General features: G+C 42.8%; 1 protein-coding gene across 1 annotated transcript in view; it reads left to right on the top strand.

Moving 5' to 3' along the window:
• LOC146855938 (sodium-coupled monocarboxylate transporter 1-like) overlaps positions 1 to 22546 on the top strand; it is a 251585-nt gene that overhangs the window by 169549 nt on the left and 59490 nt on the right. The window contains exons 10-12 of the mRNA XM_085653895.1: positions 1532 to 1599; positions 8223 to 8309; positions 17123 to 17355. Of these exons, the coding sequence (XP_085510021.1) occupies positions 1532 to 1599; positions 8223 to 8309; positions 17123 to 17355 (388 nt within the window). The remainder of the gene's footprint in view (positions 1 to 1531; positions 1600 to 8222; positions 8310 to 17122; positions 17356 to 22546) is intronic.

Raw genomic sequence — 22546 nt, 5'->3', positions numbered from 1 at the left:
GTGGTCCGCGCCGAGCGCGGCGGACCGATGTCCTGTGCACGCATGTGTTTCAGGTTGAGATAGCGCGATGTTTTCACCAGCCTCGTCGCCAATTTGTAGTGAGGCTGTCGTGCGGTATTAAGGACAAAGGCACTAGACATTGTGGCACTTATCTTTATTTTCTATCGGGAGAGCGCCGGGGACACCTCCGCACGTACAACCCTTTGTGCGGAAGATGGCCGCCGCCGCTCCCAGCATGCACCAGTGCGTCACGTGGTGCTAGCACTAGAGCCCTGTCATTTTGTCATGACGTTCACTTTTCACCATGGCATCTCGGTCGTGAAGGCAGCAGGAGGAATAGAAAGTCAACTGGGTTATTTTCTTATTTCGCTACTTAACGGGGAAAGGAGACAACCCTGTGATGACAGTGTGGGTCAAAGGGTATATGACATATCTCGAGTGGACCCCGGCATTTTGTTGAAATCACATCTATGCAAAGGATGAATGGTCTTAAGGCCATGGGTAACTGCAGATAGAAACCGCAGCCTTAGAGAAGGACTCGCTCCTGCCCCCTTTGCTCATAATAAGGATTCGCCTCAGGAACATTTCTACAATTGTTTTATTCTTTCCTATGTGACACGTAATAACTGCACACAGATGTCAGTTTGTATAAATAATTGCCCAGATATCGAGTGTTGCATTTGTAAAATAAATACATTAAGATTCAGCAAAAGAATGTATTGTGGGTCAAGGTTGATGTACTAATGTAAGCCAGCGCCAAATTGCTTATATTAGAAGGTTGCATAAGTTTGTTCGGCTTCTTCCGGTGGATTTTCGGAAGACAGTCATCCAAGTCATTCAGACTAATATCCCCTCTGGTTCTGAGTGCTGTAACTCCTTATATTTAGGCATCCTGAAATTCTTGCTCACTAGGTGGCAGCTTCTTCGAAGCACTGAGGGTAGGTGTCTATAGATCCTTCCCTCAGGCTCTCTACGGCCACTCATTGAAGTGCGCTCCAATGGGTTGCCAATGAGGCATTATGCCAATGCCATTGCTATCATCCTTACTGATTAAAGGTTCCCCCTTTATTAAACAGTGTATCATCCCCTACGCACCCAATCGCACCCTGTGCTTTTATACTTCCTCCTTAATATTTACGTGAGTGCGGCTGGTCCTTCGCATGCCTGGCAGCCAAGCAGTGGTAGTGCCTTCCCTTAGACGAACCACTGAACCCAAGTCACCTTTTTTTCCATAAGAAGTTAAAAAGCTGTCCCTTCCCTTACTCTTCCTTACTTGTTCACTTCAAGATACCGTGTTAGCGCCAGGTCGCTCATTTTGAATAATAGTGCTCTCTATAAATGCATGAATAAATAAATGTAATGAAAGAAAACCACTGTCCGCCCCTTGAACATGTAAACTATTGTATCATGTAACTAAAGGGTGTATTGTGCATATTGTGAAATACTTTACAAGGTATTTACGTTGCTACAAATGACCTATAGCCTAGCTCCATAGATTAAAAAAGCTAATGTGTAATTTATTTCCCCTTAGGTCTACTTTTTGGCGCAGTGTGCATTGCTATGTCTGCTGTGGCGTCATTCTTGGGAAGCGTGATTCAGGTTGGTGTTTTAAACTCGTAAAAACATTCCTTAATGGCAAATCAATTATACTTTTCAGAGGGATAATAATGCTTATTTTAATTTGTAAGGCGAACTTCAGCAGCACAACTGCGCAGCAACAGGTTTTAACTCGTCACAAGGGTGTGCTGGAGCAAATACGTTCAGCAGAAGCCCCATTGTTCACAGTTTAAAGTGACACTGATAATGTGGTTGTGCGACTGTCACACCTGAACTCGGACATTCGCCACTTGCACATGAAATGTTGGTTACCTGCCTAGGAACCAGCCATGATATGAGATCCTTGCTTGCCACACACAACTTCAAATTCAGATTGCACGGCAGACTATGCTTCTTGGTGACAGGCGTGATGCCCCTGCCTTCATGCAGGTTACACCAAAACTAGTGGCTAAGACGTAGCAATTGCTTCAAGAGGTCAGCAAGAGGAAGCCATTGCTGCTAATGATAGTCAACCTGATGGTTGCCTGCAATGCTATTGACAACATTATTTGGCTGGATCGACTCAAGGGAATGGCATATGTGGAAATGAATTCACACCATGGGTCTCTTCCTTCTTTTCTTGTCAAGTAGGTTATCTATCACCGCAGATCACATATTTTTGTGTGGAGCAACAGTGTTCACCCTTTGCATTTCCTCACATGGCTTACTGCTATTTTCACATTATGCCCAGAAGCATGCACAAATATGCTTATTTTTCTGTATACAGCCATACAAAGACCTACTGATTCCCCTGTGTGGTTTTTCACATGGTCAGTATTGAGATCTATCTTTCCATCCTTTTTGCAGTCAAAATAGTAATATAAAACGTGACTTGACCATTAAGTTATATACAAGCTAGATTCAAAATATTGGACCAACCAGACAACTGCATTGTTCAAAGAGGTGGAACACATGGGTATAGCCTCAGACAACTGGAGGGGGTCCATAATAAACCCAATCTTCAATTGGGTGATCGAACAAATCCAGTAAACTATAGGTTAATAGCGCCAATCGACTCTGAAGCCAAGTATTATGCTTCACTAATACTGGAAGATTTAATCGATTGGTCTATTACCAAAAACTTGATACCACCACAACAGACGAGTTTCCGGAAAGGGTATGGAACCACCATCGACATGCTAACAGTAACAATGATTGCAAAGAAGTGCAAATGTCTAAAGAAAAAACTGCAGATAGACCTAAAAGCAGCTTTCAATCGAGTTGACCGAACCCTTCTGTGGGTAAAATTAAGGCAATTAGGCATTTAAGAAAATCTTTTAAGAACTATTGAATCATTATATACTCACACATGGATCCAAATCAAGGTGGTGGGTGGTACAAAATTGTGCATGAGAATGTCCATGGCCATAGTCCTTAAGCAAGGGTGTGTCCTTGTTCCACACCTGTTTATAGTTTTTATGGCCGATCTATCCCCCCTGCTTGATCGCGTACATTTCCATGCTCCGAGATTAGGACCATTGACCATATCACATCCTTCATACGCAGACGACATCGTATAGCTGAGCCATACGAGAGTGGGACTTCAGAGACTAATTGGAAGAAGTTGCTGTATTTACAAATATCAACAAATTGGAAATCCACATAACAAAGACAACAGGGAACGGATCCAGTGCTCCTCTGAAAATGAAACTAGGAAACGCTATCATAGAAGAGGTTAACAACTTCAAATATCTAGGCTTACACTTTGACAAGAATTTTAACTTTCAGATACACAAGCAGTACATGGTCAGAAAAAATTGTGCCTTTCTGTGAACTTGTGAAAGAACTGGAAGGACCCTCTTTCCAGCCATTTCTAGCAATGCAAAACTGCTTCCCACGCTAGCTTATGCAAGCATGGTGATGCACGGTAAAGATGCTCAAATCTGGGATAAACTGCAAACAAATACTTATAAACTTGTTTTTGGTCTTCCATACAGTTAAATCATGGCACAAAACACGAAATAATCGGTCCAGCCCTCTAGTTAGCGCTCTATGGCAGTCACTGATGACCAACGTAAATTCCAGCTATAACAAATATCTACTGTTGTCACTGGAAAAAACTAACACAGTTGACTCATGGGATCCAACTTTTTTGCCATGTGACAAAGCAGCAAAGATTAATTCACTTATGGAGGATAAGAATATATTTTCACGGCGGACACATGCCTAGATGACAGTACAAACATGTGTCGCCCTACAACCAGCAGCATATCTCTCTTTAATTTATCCTGTGTATCTAAAGAAAAAGTTACTGGATATTTGTCTAGGAGTACTGCCGTCCTTAGCGGACAAACCATCTTGGAGATATAAAATGTGCAGGCTATGTGTTGCCTTCAAGGAGGATCTTTTGCATATAATCTAGATATGTCCCGTATTAAAGAAAGCATGCTTGTCACTGCTTAAACGCATCTTCAACGAGAGGGGGATTCGTTCCTGACGAAGGGCAATAATGAGGAGCATTGGCACTACGGACCCTCAGATAAATTGTAAACTTTCGAAATGTTTGCCATCACATGACACATTACTCAAACACCCGAGTTGTCATTGTTATGGTTTTAGTACATTTTATGTCGTTGAAACAACAAAGTGAACTTTTAAGAAACTGACACCAAAAAAGTAACTATGAGGTATTTTCGAAAAAAAACGGTTTTCTTATCTTGTATTATCTGGTAATATTGTGACTGTTTTTATTAACTTATGATAAATTAAATTGTATTGAATTGAGTCCTTGATCCATTTTTATAACTATTCCCAAAATGAATTTGGCTCTTATTAAATATAGTAGTCTAAAACAGTGTTAACCTACTGGAGAGCCTGTCTTGCCACACTGAATAATTAATTAGGAGGTTTTTCACTGCCAGGACATGTAAAACAATAAAAATACATGTCCATGCACTCTATCCTATATGTTTTAAGCCCTACCTTAGGGGTGAGGTATATGTATTAAAAATGAAGGTTTACACATTGCAAAAGGTTTGCTTTGCCAAAATAGTAGTTTAAAACTGCACACCCAGGCTGTAGTGGCAGGCTTGGAGGCATGTATTACAGTGCTACTTTAGTAGGGGCACAATGAGTGCGGCAGCCCAAGAGTAGCATTTAATTTACAAGCTCTGGGTACATATAGTACCATCTACCAGGGACCTACCAGTAATTAAATGTGCCGATTCTAACATGTTTAGAGAGGAGAGCACAAGCAGTTTACCACTAGTTGGCTGGAGTAAAGTAAGAAGTGCTATGTCCATTAAAAACAAGTTCAGCAAAAGATTGCAACACACATGGGTGAATACCATGCAAAAGATTTTAATTTCCAAAACTTACAATGTTATTTTTTGATGGTCCATACCTCCCAGTCTATTCTGCATGTGTAGACCAAGCTTTCCTCACTTTTAAACTGAGCATTGCCACAGTTTTGGGGTTTTATTTTGGATTTATCCCTCAACGTGAATGTGCATATTGGAAAATCTGCTATTCCTTACTGTAATGTTGTAGGAAAGTAGGATCTGCTTCTTATGGTTACCCCAACTTTTTTCTTGATGTGATGCTGTTTTTGACTAGTCTGACTAAGATTCTGCTAACCAGGACCCAGTCTATCTGCATTCTCCCCATACTGTTGTGTTCAGTACCTAGGTACATCCCTGATTGGATACTGGGGTACACCTGTCAGTCCTTAGTATATAGTACCCATGTACCCAGGGCATAGGTACCCCAGAGGTATCCCATGGGCTGAAGCATGCATTATGCCACCCATGAGAGACCATTCAAAATGGAACTACATGCCTGCCATTGCAGCCTGTGTAAGTTAGTGCATGCACTACTTACTAAAGATATAGGTTTACTATATCTATGGGTCACTGCACTTAAAACCTATAAGTCACCCCTCTAGCAGGCCTTTACAATCCTGAGGGCAGGGTGCTTGGTTCTAAGTGAGAGGGTGCCCCTGCATGAGCAGTACACCCCTGCAGCCTACAGAGTCCATTCTCCGGGGTTGTCAGTGAAGCAGCCATATACTATATAGAGGGGCATCCCGTGACCGCACGATGACCATCTCGAAAAACAGCTGCTACAAATCCTATCATTTTTGGTATCAAACATGTTGGAATCATACTCCCCACACTGTAAATGGTGTGGGAGGTATGATTCCAAGCACTGGGCGAGCCCTCGGTTCGGCTCTCAGTGTTACCGGTACCAGCCTTCTAGTCCCGGATAGCACAAAATGGTTGCTGCTGACCAGAGACACATTTCTGCCCTCCTGCTGTTGAGCCAAGCTCGAGCAGGAGAAAGCAGAACAATAGGCATCCTGTCATAGAGGTATGACCACCTCCCAGACAGGATTTAGTGTATTAGGGCTGGGTGGGTGCACTTGCCAGCACCTGAAAGTCTGCATGAGGGGCACATTTAGTGTTCCTGTGTATAGTCCAGTTCAAAACCAGTCCTGGGAGCCGTTGGCTCCCGCTCTGGTGCGAAACTGGACAAATGACATGGGAGTAACCTCCCCCCTGACCATACCCTCCCCTGGGAGGGTCCCCAGACTCCTACCACCCCATTCCTTATGGTACCTAAGGGCTTACCTGGTTGTAGGTCCCTAGATTCATTGTGGACAAGATTCAGAACTGAAACATTGGCACTTCTACCATCTGGACTTTGTTTGGGCCTGACTTTGTCTCCCTTTCAGTCCGCTGCATTGTCTGTGCCTGTGCACCATACAGGATCCATGCAGGACCTGTGGAGCATCCAAGACACTTGAAGATAATCTCCCTTGAAGTGAAGGAGTCACTTCCCTGCATTCACAGGCACCTCAACACTGCTGACCGGTCTGCTGATCCCAAGCTCCTGCGGACTCCGAAGGGTTCAACAACACAGGTGGTGGTTATCTATGTCTCTCGAAGCTCGAGCTGTCCTCTCACACGAGTTTGAGGTCAGAATCCCTCGTGGGGGCTTCATTAACTGAATCCCTTTGCACCGCGTACTTTTGCAAGTGCATATGCTTGTTGGCAACTTTGCGACAAGTGCATTGGGCTCCAAGTAGCCCAAACCTCCGGCAACTTCTTTCACCAAGATCTTCAGCCACACCCCCTTGTGGGCACCGTGGCCTGCTCCTGTTGGTAAGCTGCTCAAGGTTCTCTCACGGCTCCTGTGCCTCCGGCCTGTGGGTCCATTTGAGGGTCACCTTTATTTTCCTTTTGCTCTCCTGATTGCTCAGGCCTGCACTGACTCCCCTGCGTGTGGTGAGTCTCCTAGACCTTTGTGGTCCTAACCGTGCACCTTCTTGATTTCCTGCGTGGGTTACATTTGCCAAGGCATATTGCTGCTTTGAATATCTAATGCTAAATACAAGGTCATTGGATTCACTGGACGGCTTCTCTCTGTAGGTTCTTCTTTTGACCGACTTTGCTTTTTGTCTCTATAGCCGTCAGCTTGGCAGGCTGAAGGTGAGCAGGGTCCATTGGCTAAGGGAGCTTGTGGTGGCATACTTTGGGAATATTGAAAGTGTTTCGGCTACTCCAAACACACACAGATATCAGTACTTCCATATATTTCCAATGAATGCTATATCTGAAAGATGCTTATTCTACACCCATTCTGCTCCCTCTGATTACATCCAATGGTAAGATGTACTTGCTTGAACTTGAGAAGGATTCAGTGGAAAAATATTCTTTGGAAGTGCTGTTATCCACAGACAATGAAACTTAACCTGCTCCTGAATCAAAAGCACAGTTAAAACAAAATCCCTTATCATAAAATATTTACATTTAGGTGCAGAAACGGTTCCATCTGGAGGTGTAATTGACTTGGCCTCATTCATTGGAATTAGCTTTTGTGTGCATATTCACTTGCAGATGGAACCCATGAGCTCAGGAAGGAAATCTGCAAGTATGGCCGATTCTCTTTAGTAATATGCTAAAGTTTAGAAGTTAAGGGTGAAAAGTTGAAGATTCCTGCAGCAGGGGCTTAGATAAACTCACAAAGTTATAAACGTTGGGATATTTTTCAATATTCCCAATTTCCCAATGCCTTTCATGCTCAATTTGGACACAACTTTAGTTAAACAAAATCTGAAATAAGTATGTTGGGTGTGAAAAAAGCAGACGTTTCTCAAAATTCCTCGGAAACAAAGGGATCTTCCCAATTTGGAAAAATATTTTAGCTTCTGGTAGGTGTACACAGAGTAATCTATATTATGTGTGGATTAGGAGGCATTTGTGCTAGCATTTGTGTCTTTGTGAAATCCATAAATCTGGATATAGAAAATCATAGACGGATGCATACCACTCGTGGGTGTACTACTCTTTTGTGTGAATCTTCGTCCATTGTGAATTCTTTAGGTGAATACATACCATACCATTTCCTTTACTTTACTCATTATGGATAATCTTATGGTGCTAAATTGCATGCATTTGATGTTGTTTAATTGTGTTGCCATCTGTTGATAAGACTTGACATACATGAAATGTCTTTCGGTCAGTCTATTTAAAAAACTATATTAGCAGGGTTGATATCTTAGAAAATTAGTCAACGTGGTCTCTTTTGCATGTTGTTGCCATACATAAGAAATACGCTGCTCTTAGGAAATTCTGATGATGGGTTAGGTTACTCTGATGTAATGAATGTGGTTTCTCTTTCTTTAGGCAGCGTTGTCAATCTTTGGCATGGTTGGTGGCCCACTGCTTGGACTCTTTTCTTTGGGTATATTGTTCCCATTTGCCAATTCAGCAGTAAGTAAAAGCGTATATATGAAAGATATAAGAACTTCTAAAAAGTGAATTAAAATGTAATGTTTATCACTTCCTGACTCTTTTCTCACAAGTGAATTACCCTTATTTAACCTGAAATACTCAGTGACCTTTCTTCTATTTTAAACTGTGGGGCATATTTACAAAGAACTGTCGGAGCGCGGCATTAGCCTTCTTGGCTTAACGCCCTGCTTCGCCACTTCTGAAATGCAGGGCTGCACTGTATTTACAAGAACATGGTGCAGTCTTGCGTTTCCCCCTCTGCAGGCGCTAATTAAGCTGCCTAGCACCAAAGTAAGCACCCTTGCACCATAGTGCAAGGGTACCTGCGATGAGGGGAGTAATTGTTTATGTGCAGGAAGGTGTTCCTTCCTGCACATAAACAATCTAAAATGGCGTTTTGAAACTTCTAAGTTTGCTGCTTAATGCAGCACACATCGAAGTTGTAAATCGTTAGTTTTTTAATGATTGTTTATGTGCAGGAAGGGACACCTTCCAGCACATAAACAATTGATGGTGTTTTGCTGTTTCTATGTGTGCTGCACAACGCAGCACACATGGAACCAGCAAAAACGAGGAGCAATTAAACATTTCTCCTCGTTACGCCAGTTTTCCCTGGTCTTAATTTTGTCTCTGCTCCATATTAACGCCACCCTGGTAAATATCGGGGCACGTCAAAATCAATGGGTGTTGCGGTGGAACGCCCACCACAACACCCATTGCTCGCTCTTTTCACGCTAAGTATAGTGTGAAAGGGTATACAAAGATCAAAAAAGAATGGACCACTTGTACCTGTATGGTCGGGGTCGCTTGTTCTTAGTACCTTTCATAAAAAACCCTCATACAAGCACGCAGGTTGGAGGCGGTATATCTTGGTTCTCCGCCTGATCGTGACGTGACAGTACATTGGAACAGTGGTCCCGGTGAACAATTGCATATACATAAAGAAAAACTATTTGAAAAGCAAAAGATGAGAAAGAAGTATTAAGCTTAATGTACAGTGTTATTTAATCAGAGTGGATGATTCATAACATTTGTTAACACAGTGTTAAAACAGTGCCCCAGGAGGGGAAGGGAGAGGTGGGGGTATTGTGATTGAGGTGAGGATGAGGGAGTGAATGAAAGAGAGTCTGATTCACAAAATCTAGAATTTACACAGCACGGGGCTCATTTTCAAGCAACGTTATTCACACAATATCCAAAATTATAATAGCCATGATCAATAACAGAAACACAGTGATTCATCGCTGTTGTTACAACTGGCTAATGTATCAGATGTCGACATTTCGACCCCTAGAGGATAGTAGGTTATTGTGTCCCTTACACCAGGGTCTTCCTCAGGACAGTGGTGGGGGGAGGGGAAGGGTTGATACCTGGGAAAAGAGCATAAAAAAATATTAAGAACTACGTATTTCCACATGGGAAAATGGAATGAATCATGGGTCTGAACCCATTACTTTACCATGAAAAGGCCCTCGGTGGGCCTCAAGGGGAAACTGTGGGCGCGTAGGCTCTGGTAGTGCGAGCGAGAACAGAAACCTGCAAAAATAATGAGCAAGTTCAGTAATGGGTCAAAAGCCTACTCCATCCAGTTGAAAAAGTTGGGCCTAGGAAGTTACTTACAAGAGGGAATTAATCCCTGATTGTCTGAATGGTGGCCAAACATAAAGAAACAGCTGGGCCTTGACATACTTCCAAATCAATAATTCAATAATAGTTCTAACACATTGGGCAATGTAGCTCCGTTGATTTAAGTCTCTGAAAAGAGGGGAAGAGTAGGAGTAATGATAACCTGGTCAAAAAATTCCTTCAAACATGGGCTTGCAAAGGTTGAAATAAAATAAAAAGCGCATAACCTAGGTCTAAGCATCTATATCGATGCCTGTCGTTAATGCCTAGGTCCGGGTATGTGGACTAAGGCGTATTGGGGCAGAGTCTCCCGCTGATTAAAAGAGGCCTCGATCCGAATACGAGAAACGGAGGGCTGGGTCATATCAAGAGACAACGTTACAGCCACTCGCCATATGGAGAAAATTAAAAGCAGTGGTGTGCGTATATAGATCGTGTTACCAATCACACGCACTGGTTATTCCATACGTGAGGTTGACATGTTTCAGCCCTGTTGTGCCCTCACGTATGAACTAACCAGTGCGTGTGATTGGTAACACGATCTATATACGCACACCACTGCTTTTAACTTTCTCCATCCCCTTCGAATAAAAGATTTTTTCAAGGATGGCGATGTAGAAATTTTAGATTTCACTTCACTTGAGCACTTCACTTTTTAAGAGAATATTTTTGGTCTCTGGACACTAAAGTAACGTCAGTGGGTTCACCTCCGGGTGGAGGTCAGCATACCAATAACAACCCCGATGATGATGCTGTCACGTCACGATCAGGCGGAGAACCAAGATATACCGCCTCCAACCTGCGTGCGTGTATGATGGTTTTTTATGAAAGATACTATGAACCAGTGACCCCGACCATACAGATACAAGTGGTCCATTCTTTTTTGATCTTTGTATACTCTATGGAAGCCAAATGGACCATAGCCTCTCCCTCCCTCCCCCCTTTGATTATATAGTGTGAAAGGATGCCTTATTCACAAGGTAGCATTAACCCATGTTAAGTGGCTTAACTTCGCCTTGTAAATAAGGCAAAGCCCCTATTGCCACCAGAACATCGGGAAAAGTGACCCTGTGGTGGCGATAGGGGCTTGTAAATATGCCCATCTGTTTTTACATCTGCAGTATTTATGGTACAGATGTACTCATATTTATTTGCTCAAATACCATGGTCTCCACACCAACAGCAGCACTGAAAGTTCATCAATGACCCTCTTCCAAAGTTCAGAACATTTCATCACTTACATATTCTCAAGTTGCTTAATTTCTGCTCACACATTGGAGAGAAGTACTGCAGCGATATCAATAGCATGGGTATATAATCAGAAGTGAAACAAGTAATCTAATTTTAAGCATTCAGCGGATTATATTAGAACAAGTGTAATTCTCATAAATTTAATAGAACAAATTTTAGAAATGTGATATCTGCATAATCCAGCCATATGCAGTATGTCCACGATCGGAGTCAAAACCGCAGGTGACATTCATGCTAGTTAAATTACATCCCGATACTACATTATTACTATGGTAACTACACCAGCCGTGATTCTTCTAATAGTGGGAATCAGAGGGTTCTGCAAATCTGCCCACCTCTGAATCAGGGACTAGATCGACTGTATGCAGGATATTTGTGTAGACTTTGCTCTTCTAAATGAAGCCACTCTTTAAAGCGGTGTGGACTACTTGTTGGCAGGTGAAGTGATAGCGCCCACACGCCTCAATTTAGGAGAGACCCTTTTGTCCTTTAGATGGTTTGTGTTGCAAAAAGGTGAAGGCGCTGATCCCGACCAAATGCTATGTGCACTACAGCGGATACCTGTCAGTGTGCCGCACCCTACTATAATGTTCATAGAGTAATAGTAGAGGTTTACACTGCATGTCTAGAAATAGGCTCACTCATACCATTATCTTTATTGATCAGACAACAGCCTGACCATCTGGGTAATCAGCATAAGTCATGGACTTCGCTTCCTTCAGGCCCTCAATTACCTCACTATTAAAAGCAGAAACCAGACCCCCAAACCCTGTGACAGTGGTATGGAAAGCATGCCCAATGCAATGCGGACTATCCCAAAGCCAAGCAACAGATTCACCAAGATTTGTTGAGGACAAAGCAAGAAAGATGCCATCATTTTGAGGGAGCGCAAACCATTACACAATCAATCAGTCAGGTCAGTGATGCAGCCTTACCCAACTGGTGGTGCATAAGCAGGAGTTCCACGGTGCTCGCATCCAATTTTTGGCACAGGATAGTCTGGACTTGGGAAAATAGATGAGAAGTAGAGTTCTCCCAGACTTGGAGAACTAGGGAAAGTAGAAGACAAACCAGCACCAGGAACCTTTAAGGGATGAACAGGTAGGGAAGGTATTAGAGACAGTATATAAGAACAGCTTTCAGAGAATGACCTCCTCTCGCAGAGACGTGGCACCACACGCTAAGGCAAAACCTCAAAATACAAATTTTCAGTCACTCTCTTATGAAAGAACACTCTGTCCAATCTAATGTTGAATCATCTCAGGCACTCACAGAATCATAAGAGAAAGGAAGCAGGGTGCGTTAAACACACAAATGACCAATAAACCTGCTCTCATCTGTCCACATATGAGGTTACATTATATCACGTTACAGGTGGAGCATTTTCATATGGTAATGGTGCGTTTCAGGTGCAACTAGACTACCTAAGATTTTTCCATATGCATATTCTGGGCTTCATCTATATCAGCTATTGAGATGTGTGTGTGTTTCATGGTGAATTATACATGCTGTGTCAGTGTGTAATTTAGAGACAGCAGTTAGGGTTATGGCACTGAGATCAGAGCCCTGCTATCGCACAGCTTTCATCACTGTAATCTGATCGGATGGCCAGTCAGAGCCATTTTAGAATCTTACTGCCAGTGGAATATATGCAGTTGAAAGACCGGAGTTAAACTCTCTTTACGAAGAGATACACATTTTACCATACATGACTTTACTGCGCTATATGGTGGTTTTTCATCTGAGCCCCTTTCCTTGGGATGATATTTGCTATTCGATGACTTTGAAACACCTGCTCTCTGTCATGATATGATAACTTTCTATCATTATCATCCTAGTTCAGGTACTGTTTGTCATGTAACTCTTTTTTTTTACTTTTTACATTTTTACTTGTATGCATAAATGTTGGGGTATTGATGTATCACTGTGGCTTTGAAACTGTACTTATGTGTATCCAAATACAATAAAATATTTGAACACAAAAAAAAGAAAGGAGTTAAACTGATAGGAGAGAGAAAAAGACAGAGAGGCGAGAGCCTGTATAGATTCAGTTTCAGAATCTGAGATATCACACTTTCATACAATGTTGATGACACATCCTCAGTTACTGGGAAGAGGCTCCCTTGGTACATTACATCACATGCCCATAAATAATACTACCTTGCTGTTACTGAAATCCTGTGAGAAACTGATGCCGTAACATCTAGATGGAGCGAATCTTAATGGTCCTATAAGGCACGATGAGAGTTACAAGAGACATTAACAAGGTGTCAGAAATAAGACATTCTCTGATAAAAACTAGCTGGTGTGTGTGTGTGTGTGTATGTGTGCGCGTGTGTGTATGTGTGCATGTGTGTGTGTGTGCATGTGTGTGTGTGTAAAAGAGAGAGAGAGTGAGAGAGAGAGAATGTATGGGGACCATGCCTCTTTGTTAAAATACGCCTATTATACCATAGAAAGTGCAGGAATGTTAACACATCTTTTGACATGTTTATTCAGAATGTCCTTTGACTTCTGGTATTTTTTATCTCTGAACAGTTGGGACCTGCTAATTAGCCCCCAACTGCTTGTGGCCTTCCCTAAACATGGAAACTGTTTTTTTCAATTCACTTCCTATATCTGACCTTTTTTAAAGTCAGAGGAGAGTGAGCGTCTAGGGAATTTCACCTTCCCAGGAATAAAAATAAAAGTGTGAAGTGGACACACAGTAACAGAACATGATTTTGGACAAACCTCACAATGTCGTTTACAGGTTTACCAGGGGGTTTGTCATGGGTCAATGCAGCTCTTAGCCAGGCCGCTTAACCTCAGCCAGGCTGAGAACAATGAGCGCCCTCTCCTGTTCACCTAATCAAGGGGCATATTATCAAGCGGCAGCGATAATTATTGCTGGCCGCTCTTAGCGAGAACATATTTAGCACCGGCTATCGATGGCAATTATCGCCATGCTATCGCTGTATTAATAACACATAGTCCAATGGTGATAATTTTCCAGCGATATCGGTGTTTTCCATGGAACATCAATGGTTTTCCAGCGATGTTCCATGGAAAACGGGGATAACCTTGCTGATACGACTCTGTGGTCGTATCAGCATAATCCACCCCCATTGTTAGGCATAGGTAAGTCAGCATTTTATCAGACGTTAGTTTTTGGTGAAAACCGCGGTTTTCGCCAAGAACTAATGTCTGCTAAAATGCATGGGCCTCCTCGTAAATATCGCGATGTACATTTAGTGATACTTTACAAGGTAGTCCGCCAGGAGAACGCCCAGTAACGCCCACTTTGCATCTCATTAGAGATGCAAAGCGAGGCGTCGGGAAAACAGGTGCTAACATGCGCTAATGCATGTTAGCACCACCTTGTAAATTGGGCGATAAAAATATCGCCGCTTTAGCGGCAAAAAGTGCCGCTAAAGCGGCGATACTGCCCTTGTTAATATGCCCCCAAGTCTAATATGATTCAACGAGGAAAAAGGGGGTAGTACGCTTTGTTGGGAATAATCATAAAACCAGGATAGTTTGTTAAGCAACTGCACATTAACTAGAGTGTGCTGCAACCACAGTTAATACACCTATGCTCACAAGCAGCCTGCATAAGCAAGCATGAGGCTCATACCAGCCCCACACTGTGCTGGAGCGCTCTCTTCTGAAATCCCTCTATTCTACAGATACATATCTATTGACAATGTCATCAATCTCTTCTTTTCAACACTAAAATATAGAAATCCATTCCGTATAAATTCAACACTACTCATTCTTGAAAGGCAAACAAATACCTATATTCCTATCATTCACTTCTATTGCCCCAATATGGCTCAGTGAGGGAAACTGTTTCTGCAGCTATACCACCGGGTAGAATTCTCCTACCCACAATTCCACGTCTCTCTAGGCCTGGAATTTCCGTGTCTCCAAACTCCAAACATCAGGCCTGGATTTATTGCTGCGGGGCCTGGAGCTGTGGGCAGCATCACAGCCCCCACCCGACCCCTGCAGTATCCCAGGGGAGAAGACAGTGCTGCGACCTGGAGAAACCCTTTTCCTGACATTGTCCACCTGCATAGAGCTGGCAAAAAATGTGTGTGGTTTTCATTCCCGAATCTGGGAAACCCACCTGGTAAAGCACCCAGTACCTCTTGATGATTATTCCCCATTCCAGGGAGAAATCCTGTGATTGCTGAAATTTATTGCGGGGATATCAGGAGGCTGGAGAGGCATAGATACGACAATGTACGGACCGCATCAACATGTTAGATGGAATTTGGAAATTGTTAACAAAATTATCACATGATAAAGATCATATTTCTTGACATAACTAAGGAAAAGTATCGATATGAAATCGGGACTTGCCCCACATAAGTAGACTGTAAGTTGAAGTCTGGATAAGGACACTACCCTGATGTCTCAGTTGCAACTGTAATTTTATGGGTCTATGACAAAAAGCTTCCTGATCCCCAAGTAATGAGATAAGATAAATGTTGCTCACAATCTGTAGAACGCAGCTGCAAAACAAGAACTGGACTGTGTTGACTTTAACTGGTGTCAAGCCAAAGGAGCAGGGATCAATCAGAAAGGAGGCAAGGGGTTAGATGTCTGCTAGGATGCATGAACATCTATAACATATGAGAACAACAGCAAGAGATAATTGAGGATCACAAGGAGGGATTAGGAAACGTGAAATAAAGTAGACTACAAAGACGTGCCATGCCCCAGACGTATATGTTCTCTCCTGGGATGCTCCCAGGTATACAGTGCACCCATGGTATCCACTTATTGATCCTAAATGTGCTCTTGATTAAAGAGGTGCCTCGAGTAGTATAATAAGGACCAATGCCCCTCTACACTTACAGTGATAATAGCGGTAAAATACCCCCTTCTGTACATTATAAGGATACTACAAGCCACTGAGAAGTTCAGAGATCATAGGCATGTTCTGATGTCAGGGTGCGCCTTTTATATGAAAAGAAAATACAACACATTATATAAAGAAAAAAGGGCCCCCTGCCATACAATATAAGGATATTGCAAGTCACTGAGGAGGTCCGTAACCATATAGAGGAACGTTCCCGAAGCAGAGAGAACCTGTTAATTTTTTGCACTCCTTAGATAGAGAAAAGCTAGAATCTTTCTGCAAGTTTCTATATATCCCAAACTACTGCAGCTTTTATTTTGTTTTAAACACTGACTTATATTGATCTGTTCCTAATAAATGTTCAGAACAAATATCTAACAAGTTTTTGATGTGTTTAATTTTGTGCTAGAGGTTTTATTTTTATTTTTCATGTTTGCAAACATGTTCGCCCGTTCATATGATAGAGCTATGCAGCAAGGTTTTAAGTGGTTTGTGGGAAAGGTGATGTGTGATCATGAATTATATGGGATAAAGTACCCTCTGTTGTACATTATAAGGGCAATGCAAGTCATCTAAGAGTTACATTACTGTATAAAGGAAATCGGCCTTCAGCCTCGTTCTTCTATATGGTTATGAAACTCTTCAGTGACTTGCAATATCCTTATAATGTACTGCATGGAGTACTTTATCCCATATATAATCGGTGACTGAGTACATCACAAGGCGTTGATTATAATGACATTAGAGATGGGTGCTTATACAGGGATTGCAGAATCCCATGTATTATACAAAGAGTATGCGCTCCCATTGTTATAAAAGAACAACATGCCCATGCTGTACAACTAGATCTCAGGTCAGTTATGTAGGAAGAAGAGGCCCAATTTAACCACAAACCGATAGGTGCCAAATATTGCCTCCTTCCCCATACTTTACACATTGACCAGAAGAGGGTGAAGGACACGATTGCCTCATCTCATGCCATTTTTTTCAGTCTGAGCCACCTACAATTGATTAAATGATGAACGTAGAACAATCACCTCATTCACGTATACGCTTTCTTCCTCAGGGTGCTATTGTGGGTCTTATCACTGGATTTGGTATTTCACTATGGGCTGGAATTGGAAGTCAGATTTATCCTCCACTGCCTGAGCGACGTTTACCACTGAATCTCTCCACTGCTGGCTGTAACTTTAGTCTTTATGATATAAATTCCAACTGGAACGCATCTACCAATTGGACATCAACAACAATAACACCAACAACATTTACAACTTTGATGCAAACAGAAGCTATTGAAAGGTATGTAAATTAACTGACAGTTAAAGGCTATGTTATCACGTTGTATAGTACTGCATGTCAGGGGTAGGCCAGCTCCAGAATGAATGTTGTAAATGTGAATGTTGTTGAGGGTAGTGAATATGACTCTGCAGAATTCGCATCTTTCCTAAAAGAAGAGTTTAAATATTTTTTTCCAAAGCTCAGGGGACTGATTTCCTCTTTTAGGAATGTGCACGTGCAAGTCAGCACACTACCTAGAAAGCAATGGAGTGGGGAACAAAGGGAGAAATGTACAACTGGGAGTAAATGCAATTGGGGAGGATATAGGGCAAGTAGAGGGATGCTGTGTGGTGAATAAATTGCACATCATTGTAATAGGGAGGTGGGGACAACTCAGGGAAGTAACGGAGGCCCCGTAGCCCCTGTGGTGTGGGGGGCCTCTAATACTTTAAGCAGCCCCAACTCTTCAGGGCTCCCCACATTGAGCCCAAGACCAATGAATATCTGTGTGATCTGGAAAACTACTGGTCTCTCTTCACATTCTGCGGTGGGGCATTATTTTGCGTTATGCCACTGGGGCAATTCTAGCTGAGATGAAGCATCGGATGTAGTAGATACTCTTCAGTGGTAGTCCAGGAACTGGGCATCTTTGTATGATGAGGGCCTACCCACCCTTTACAGATGTGGAGAAAGGAAAGACTCTGACAGATCATCCATTAGGATAACGGGCGTATCGCCATCGCCTGTATGGCGGTGGCGATCCGCCTGCCAAAAACCTCCGCACGCTTAGGATTTCCTCCGCCACATTACCATGGTGGGGGGGACCCCGGTGGACGGGAAGACCGCCCGCCGGTTTTCCGCCGGTAGGCAATCCGCCCAGTAGGCAATTTGCCTACCGGGCAGAAAAGCATTTAATATGGTGGCGGTGTCTGGTAGACACTGCCTTCCATATTATTATGCAGGCAGGCGGTTTTTGCCATTGGGGGCCCATAGCAGGCCCCCAGGGATCCTGGGGGGTGGGGGGTGCACATGGGGGGTACCTATGGTACCCCTCTGCAGTTCCATGCACAACATGGCAGGCACCGCGCGGTGCCTGCCATGTTGTGCATGGAAGTGCACGATATGCCTTCTTGGACATGGGGCGGGCGGTGCTTTCTGCACCGCCCGCCGCAATGTTAACAATGCGGGATGCGCCTGCCAGTGTGGCGGGCGCATCCTAATTGTATCTGCGGGACCGCCGCATGCATTGCGGGCGGTCCCATTTCCCGGGGCCATGGCGGGCGGAGAAAGTCCGCCCGCCATGCTAATGGTGCCCTTAATGTTCTGTCTTGTCTCCTCGTCGTGCTTCAACATCCTGCGCATGCTACGGAAGATCTTCCGGTGGATCCCCACCGAGACCAGGAAGACTGTCACCCAGGCCCTCGTCACCAGCCGACTGGACTACGGCAACGCCCTCTACGCCGGAACCACCGCCAAGCTCCAGAAGAGACTCCAACGGATCCAGAACGCCTCAGCCAGACTCATCCTCGACATCCCACGTAACAGCCACATCTCCGGACATCTGAGAGACCTGCATTGGCTCCCCGTCAACAAAAGAATCACCTTCCGTCTCCTCACCCACGCACACAAAGCCCTACACGATCAAGGCCCGAGCTACCTCAACAACCGCATCAACTTCTACGCTCCCAAACGCCACCTCCGATCAGCCAGCCACGCCCTCGCCGCCGTCCCCCGCATCCAAAGAGCGACAACAGGAGGAAGGTCCTTCTCCTACCTGGCCGCCAAGACCTGGAACTCCCTCCCGACCGACCTGCGCCTGACCCAAGACCACCTCTCCTTCAGGAAGAAGCTCAAGACCTGGCTGTTCGAGCAGTAACGGCACCCCCCCCAAGCGCCTTGAGACCCTACGGGTAAGTAGTGCGCTCTATAAATGTCTTTGATTGATTGATTGATCTTGTCCTTTCTGCAATTATCGATCTGAAGATTCTCAATGCTGCTGCCGTGGGTGTTGCCCAAACATTCTTCGCTGAAGATCCTAATCTGCCCTGCCCTGGGATTGTTCCCTGGTATGGTGTTGTGTTTAAATTGTCTTGGTTATAGGCAGCACACTAGGCCTTGGTTGTGCTGAAGCTGGCAAAGAAAATTGATGGAATTCTTTGATGGTGGTTTTGCAACATTCCTTGCTTAGGCCAACTGCAGAGGAGAGTTAGCTCAGGGATGCCGATGAGCATAAAATTGCTCTTGTTGAGATAAGACTGGATCATTGCTGGGGCAAAAGTTCTAAAGTCTAAGAATTTGAAACTGTTTCCATAAAGTTTTTTTTATCAGTGACAGTGCTTAATTTGTAGAAAGGTATCCTCGTCAGGATGCCACTGCAGCTTGCACAACCTGTTGCCCCTGCCAGAGCTGCCAATGACAGCACCAACACAATACTAATCATCACACTCTTAAAAGTGTGACAATTCCAGGCCACCAAAGCTATAAAAACAGTCTGGGTGGTAGGTATTAGTATTTTAATTTATTATGTATTGATTAATAAACAGCTGTTGTGCTTATTTCTAAATTCGACTGACAGAACCACTGTGTGGCAGACTGCCATAAGTGTCGGTGCTGAGCACCGCAAACCACCAGCTCAAGTTAAGCACTGAAAGGTGGGCAATGCAGGTTCTCAAAGTAAGTTTGGTGTCTAGTTAGAAACCCAGGGATTTAGTATTGACGGGGAGACATGGAGAGGTGCCGTCAAGATTAATCACAGATTCTTGTTGTTTGCTGTCACTGACGACACATAAGAAGTCTGACTTTGTGGGCTTCAGGTGGGCATAGCAACTTGATCCTTGATATATTAGCATGCTCTCCTGATATTGAAAGCTAGAGATTTAAACGTGGGTGTTTGTAAAAGATGGTGTGCATTTCAGATTTTGAAATTGCTCATGGAAAAGTGAGCTGTGTAGCACTACCACTGAGGTACAGAAGATGGCAAATTGTGTTTGAGAACATGAAAGTGATTCAGGTTTTAAACACTGATAAATTGAATTTAAGGAGATATACTAGGCAATATCCTTTGTGCACAAACAAATATTCATTTGCTAAAAAGTGGACATTTGCATGAAAAATATAATTTAAAAAAATCTAGATTCAATCATTTAAAAAATAGTAAAACCATACCAAACATTTTTAAGGAAGTCAGAAGTATTACATTTAGGTGGAAGTTGGCAAAGCAGTACATGTGCATATTTGTGATGCACACCTATGATGTCATCTGTGAAGTCATGAGCGGTACTGGTTGCAGAGCTTACCATAACTAGGAGATTTAAATGGTTACAATTTGGATTTTAACTGTAACATCCTTTCAACAGTAGATGTTTCAGAGAAGTTCCAGTTTTTTATAACCTCTTCTACCAAGAAAGACACAATTAGACTGCACAAACAGTATAGATGAAATGCTGAATAACCTTGGTCACTGTAATTTCAGTTCATTGTTTTTTAGCTTATTAGTACCATTACAGACAGGTCTACAAATAAGATACAATAGCAGTGTGGGCCATAGGATGTCACACTAGTGTATAGTAGTGTTCATATGTATCTGATCTATGCTCAACTTCACATGACCACACTGCTCAGTGATCACAAACATTCAAAGACCAAAATAAATGAAAAGGAGCATTCAATTGTATGATCAATCCTGCTCAATTAGCAGCTTAACAACAAATTCCATGTCGGGAGCAAGAACTTTAACCGGAATGATTAAGATTGAACAAGGGGTACTATACCACCGAACATACAATCAGAAACTTTCACCGGACATCGTTTTTTAAAAATATTTTTGCATTCCATGCAGTATTAGGAATTCAGCAATAACCCAACTCTGATGAAGTCCGCAAGGATGAAACGCATTTTCTGGGCTGATGTGCAATTGTTATAATGAATAAAAGTGGATTCAAACTGATGAACAAGACTCCTGAGGAAATTCATTGGATATTTAATCACTAATGTTTGGGGACAGACCATCACATGGAATTTGTTGTAATGCTGCTAATTGAGCAGAATTGATCATACAATGGTATGCTCCTTTTCATTTTTGTTGACCATTACAGGCAGGCTCTAATCATATGCAAGTCGTTTTTGACCCCACCGTAAAATATATATTCCAGTAAGTGCTGGGCTACAGGAAACACTAACAACCTCAGATAGTTTCCGTCCTTGTTAAGTCTGATCATTGAGGTGCAACATGAGTCTTAAGGCATACGAAATTTTAATTTCAATGAGCTTTATTCGATGATTAGTCATAAAAGCCCATAAAAACAGACAAGTACATCAATAGACAGGATTCATAATACAAAATGAATAAATCAAGTATGAGAGCTGAGGCATTGCAGCATACAGGAGTGAAATTCATTAAACTTAAGAACATTGTATTTGGCACCCCCAAAAGTAGGTATAAAATATAAATGGACATAAATTAAAAACAATCCCCAGAGAAATACTAAATATCAGGCAGACGATATAAATTAGACAAAACACAATTAATTTTAAAAAATCATGCTAAGAGCCTACTCTAGGAAAATGACACAAATAAATACTTCTAGGGTGTGAAAAAGATCAAATGATAAAGATAATACACTGGCATTCCTTAAAGCAATCTAGCAGATCTAGCTCTAACAATCCAAGGATTTTAAGAGCAGAACAACTGCTGCGTGTCCCCAATACTGGCTTTAATCCATTTCTGTCAAGGAGTAACATAACCAGAGAAGACAAAGAAGATATGACCAGTTGTTTCTGTGGATCGCTTGCAGGTCAGACATAATAAATCATCATTTTTTGGGGCCCATTTATTTGTGAATGATTTCATGGGGAGGGTGCTAATCCTAAACCGGAAATAAAGTTTCCTGTCCAGAGGGACAGTGATGGCAACCCAGTAGGGATTCAAAAACTACCCAATTTAAGGTCTAAATATTTCCCTGATAGGGTTGAATCCACCACCTCTTGAGCCTCAATTTCTGACCCACAGCCAGTAAGGTTCTTTTAACGTTGCTGCTGACAGAGATGTGGCAGATGAAGGGTTGTCACACAAGGAGTGAAGGCCAATCTGTAGTGGCATAAGAAATACATCCTTGAAACATTGTGGAAGCAGCAATTTACTTGACACTGCTGTGTAGCTAAATCTGGTAGGACAATAGGGATTAAATATGTTTTGCCAAAATCTGCCAATTGG

Source organism: Triturus cristatus, chromosome 4_1, assembly GCF_964204655.1.
Source record: "Triturus cristatus chromosome 4_1, aTriCri1.1, whole genome shotgun sequence".
NCBI classification, from domain to species: Eukaryota; Metazoa; Chordata; class Amphibia; order Caudata; family Salamandridae; genus Triturus; species Triturus cristatus.
This window is presented reverse-complemented; position numbering and strand designations above follow the sequence as displayed.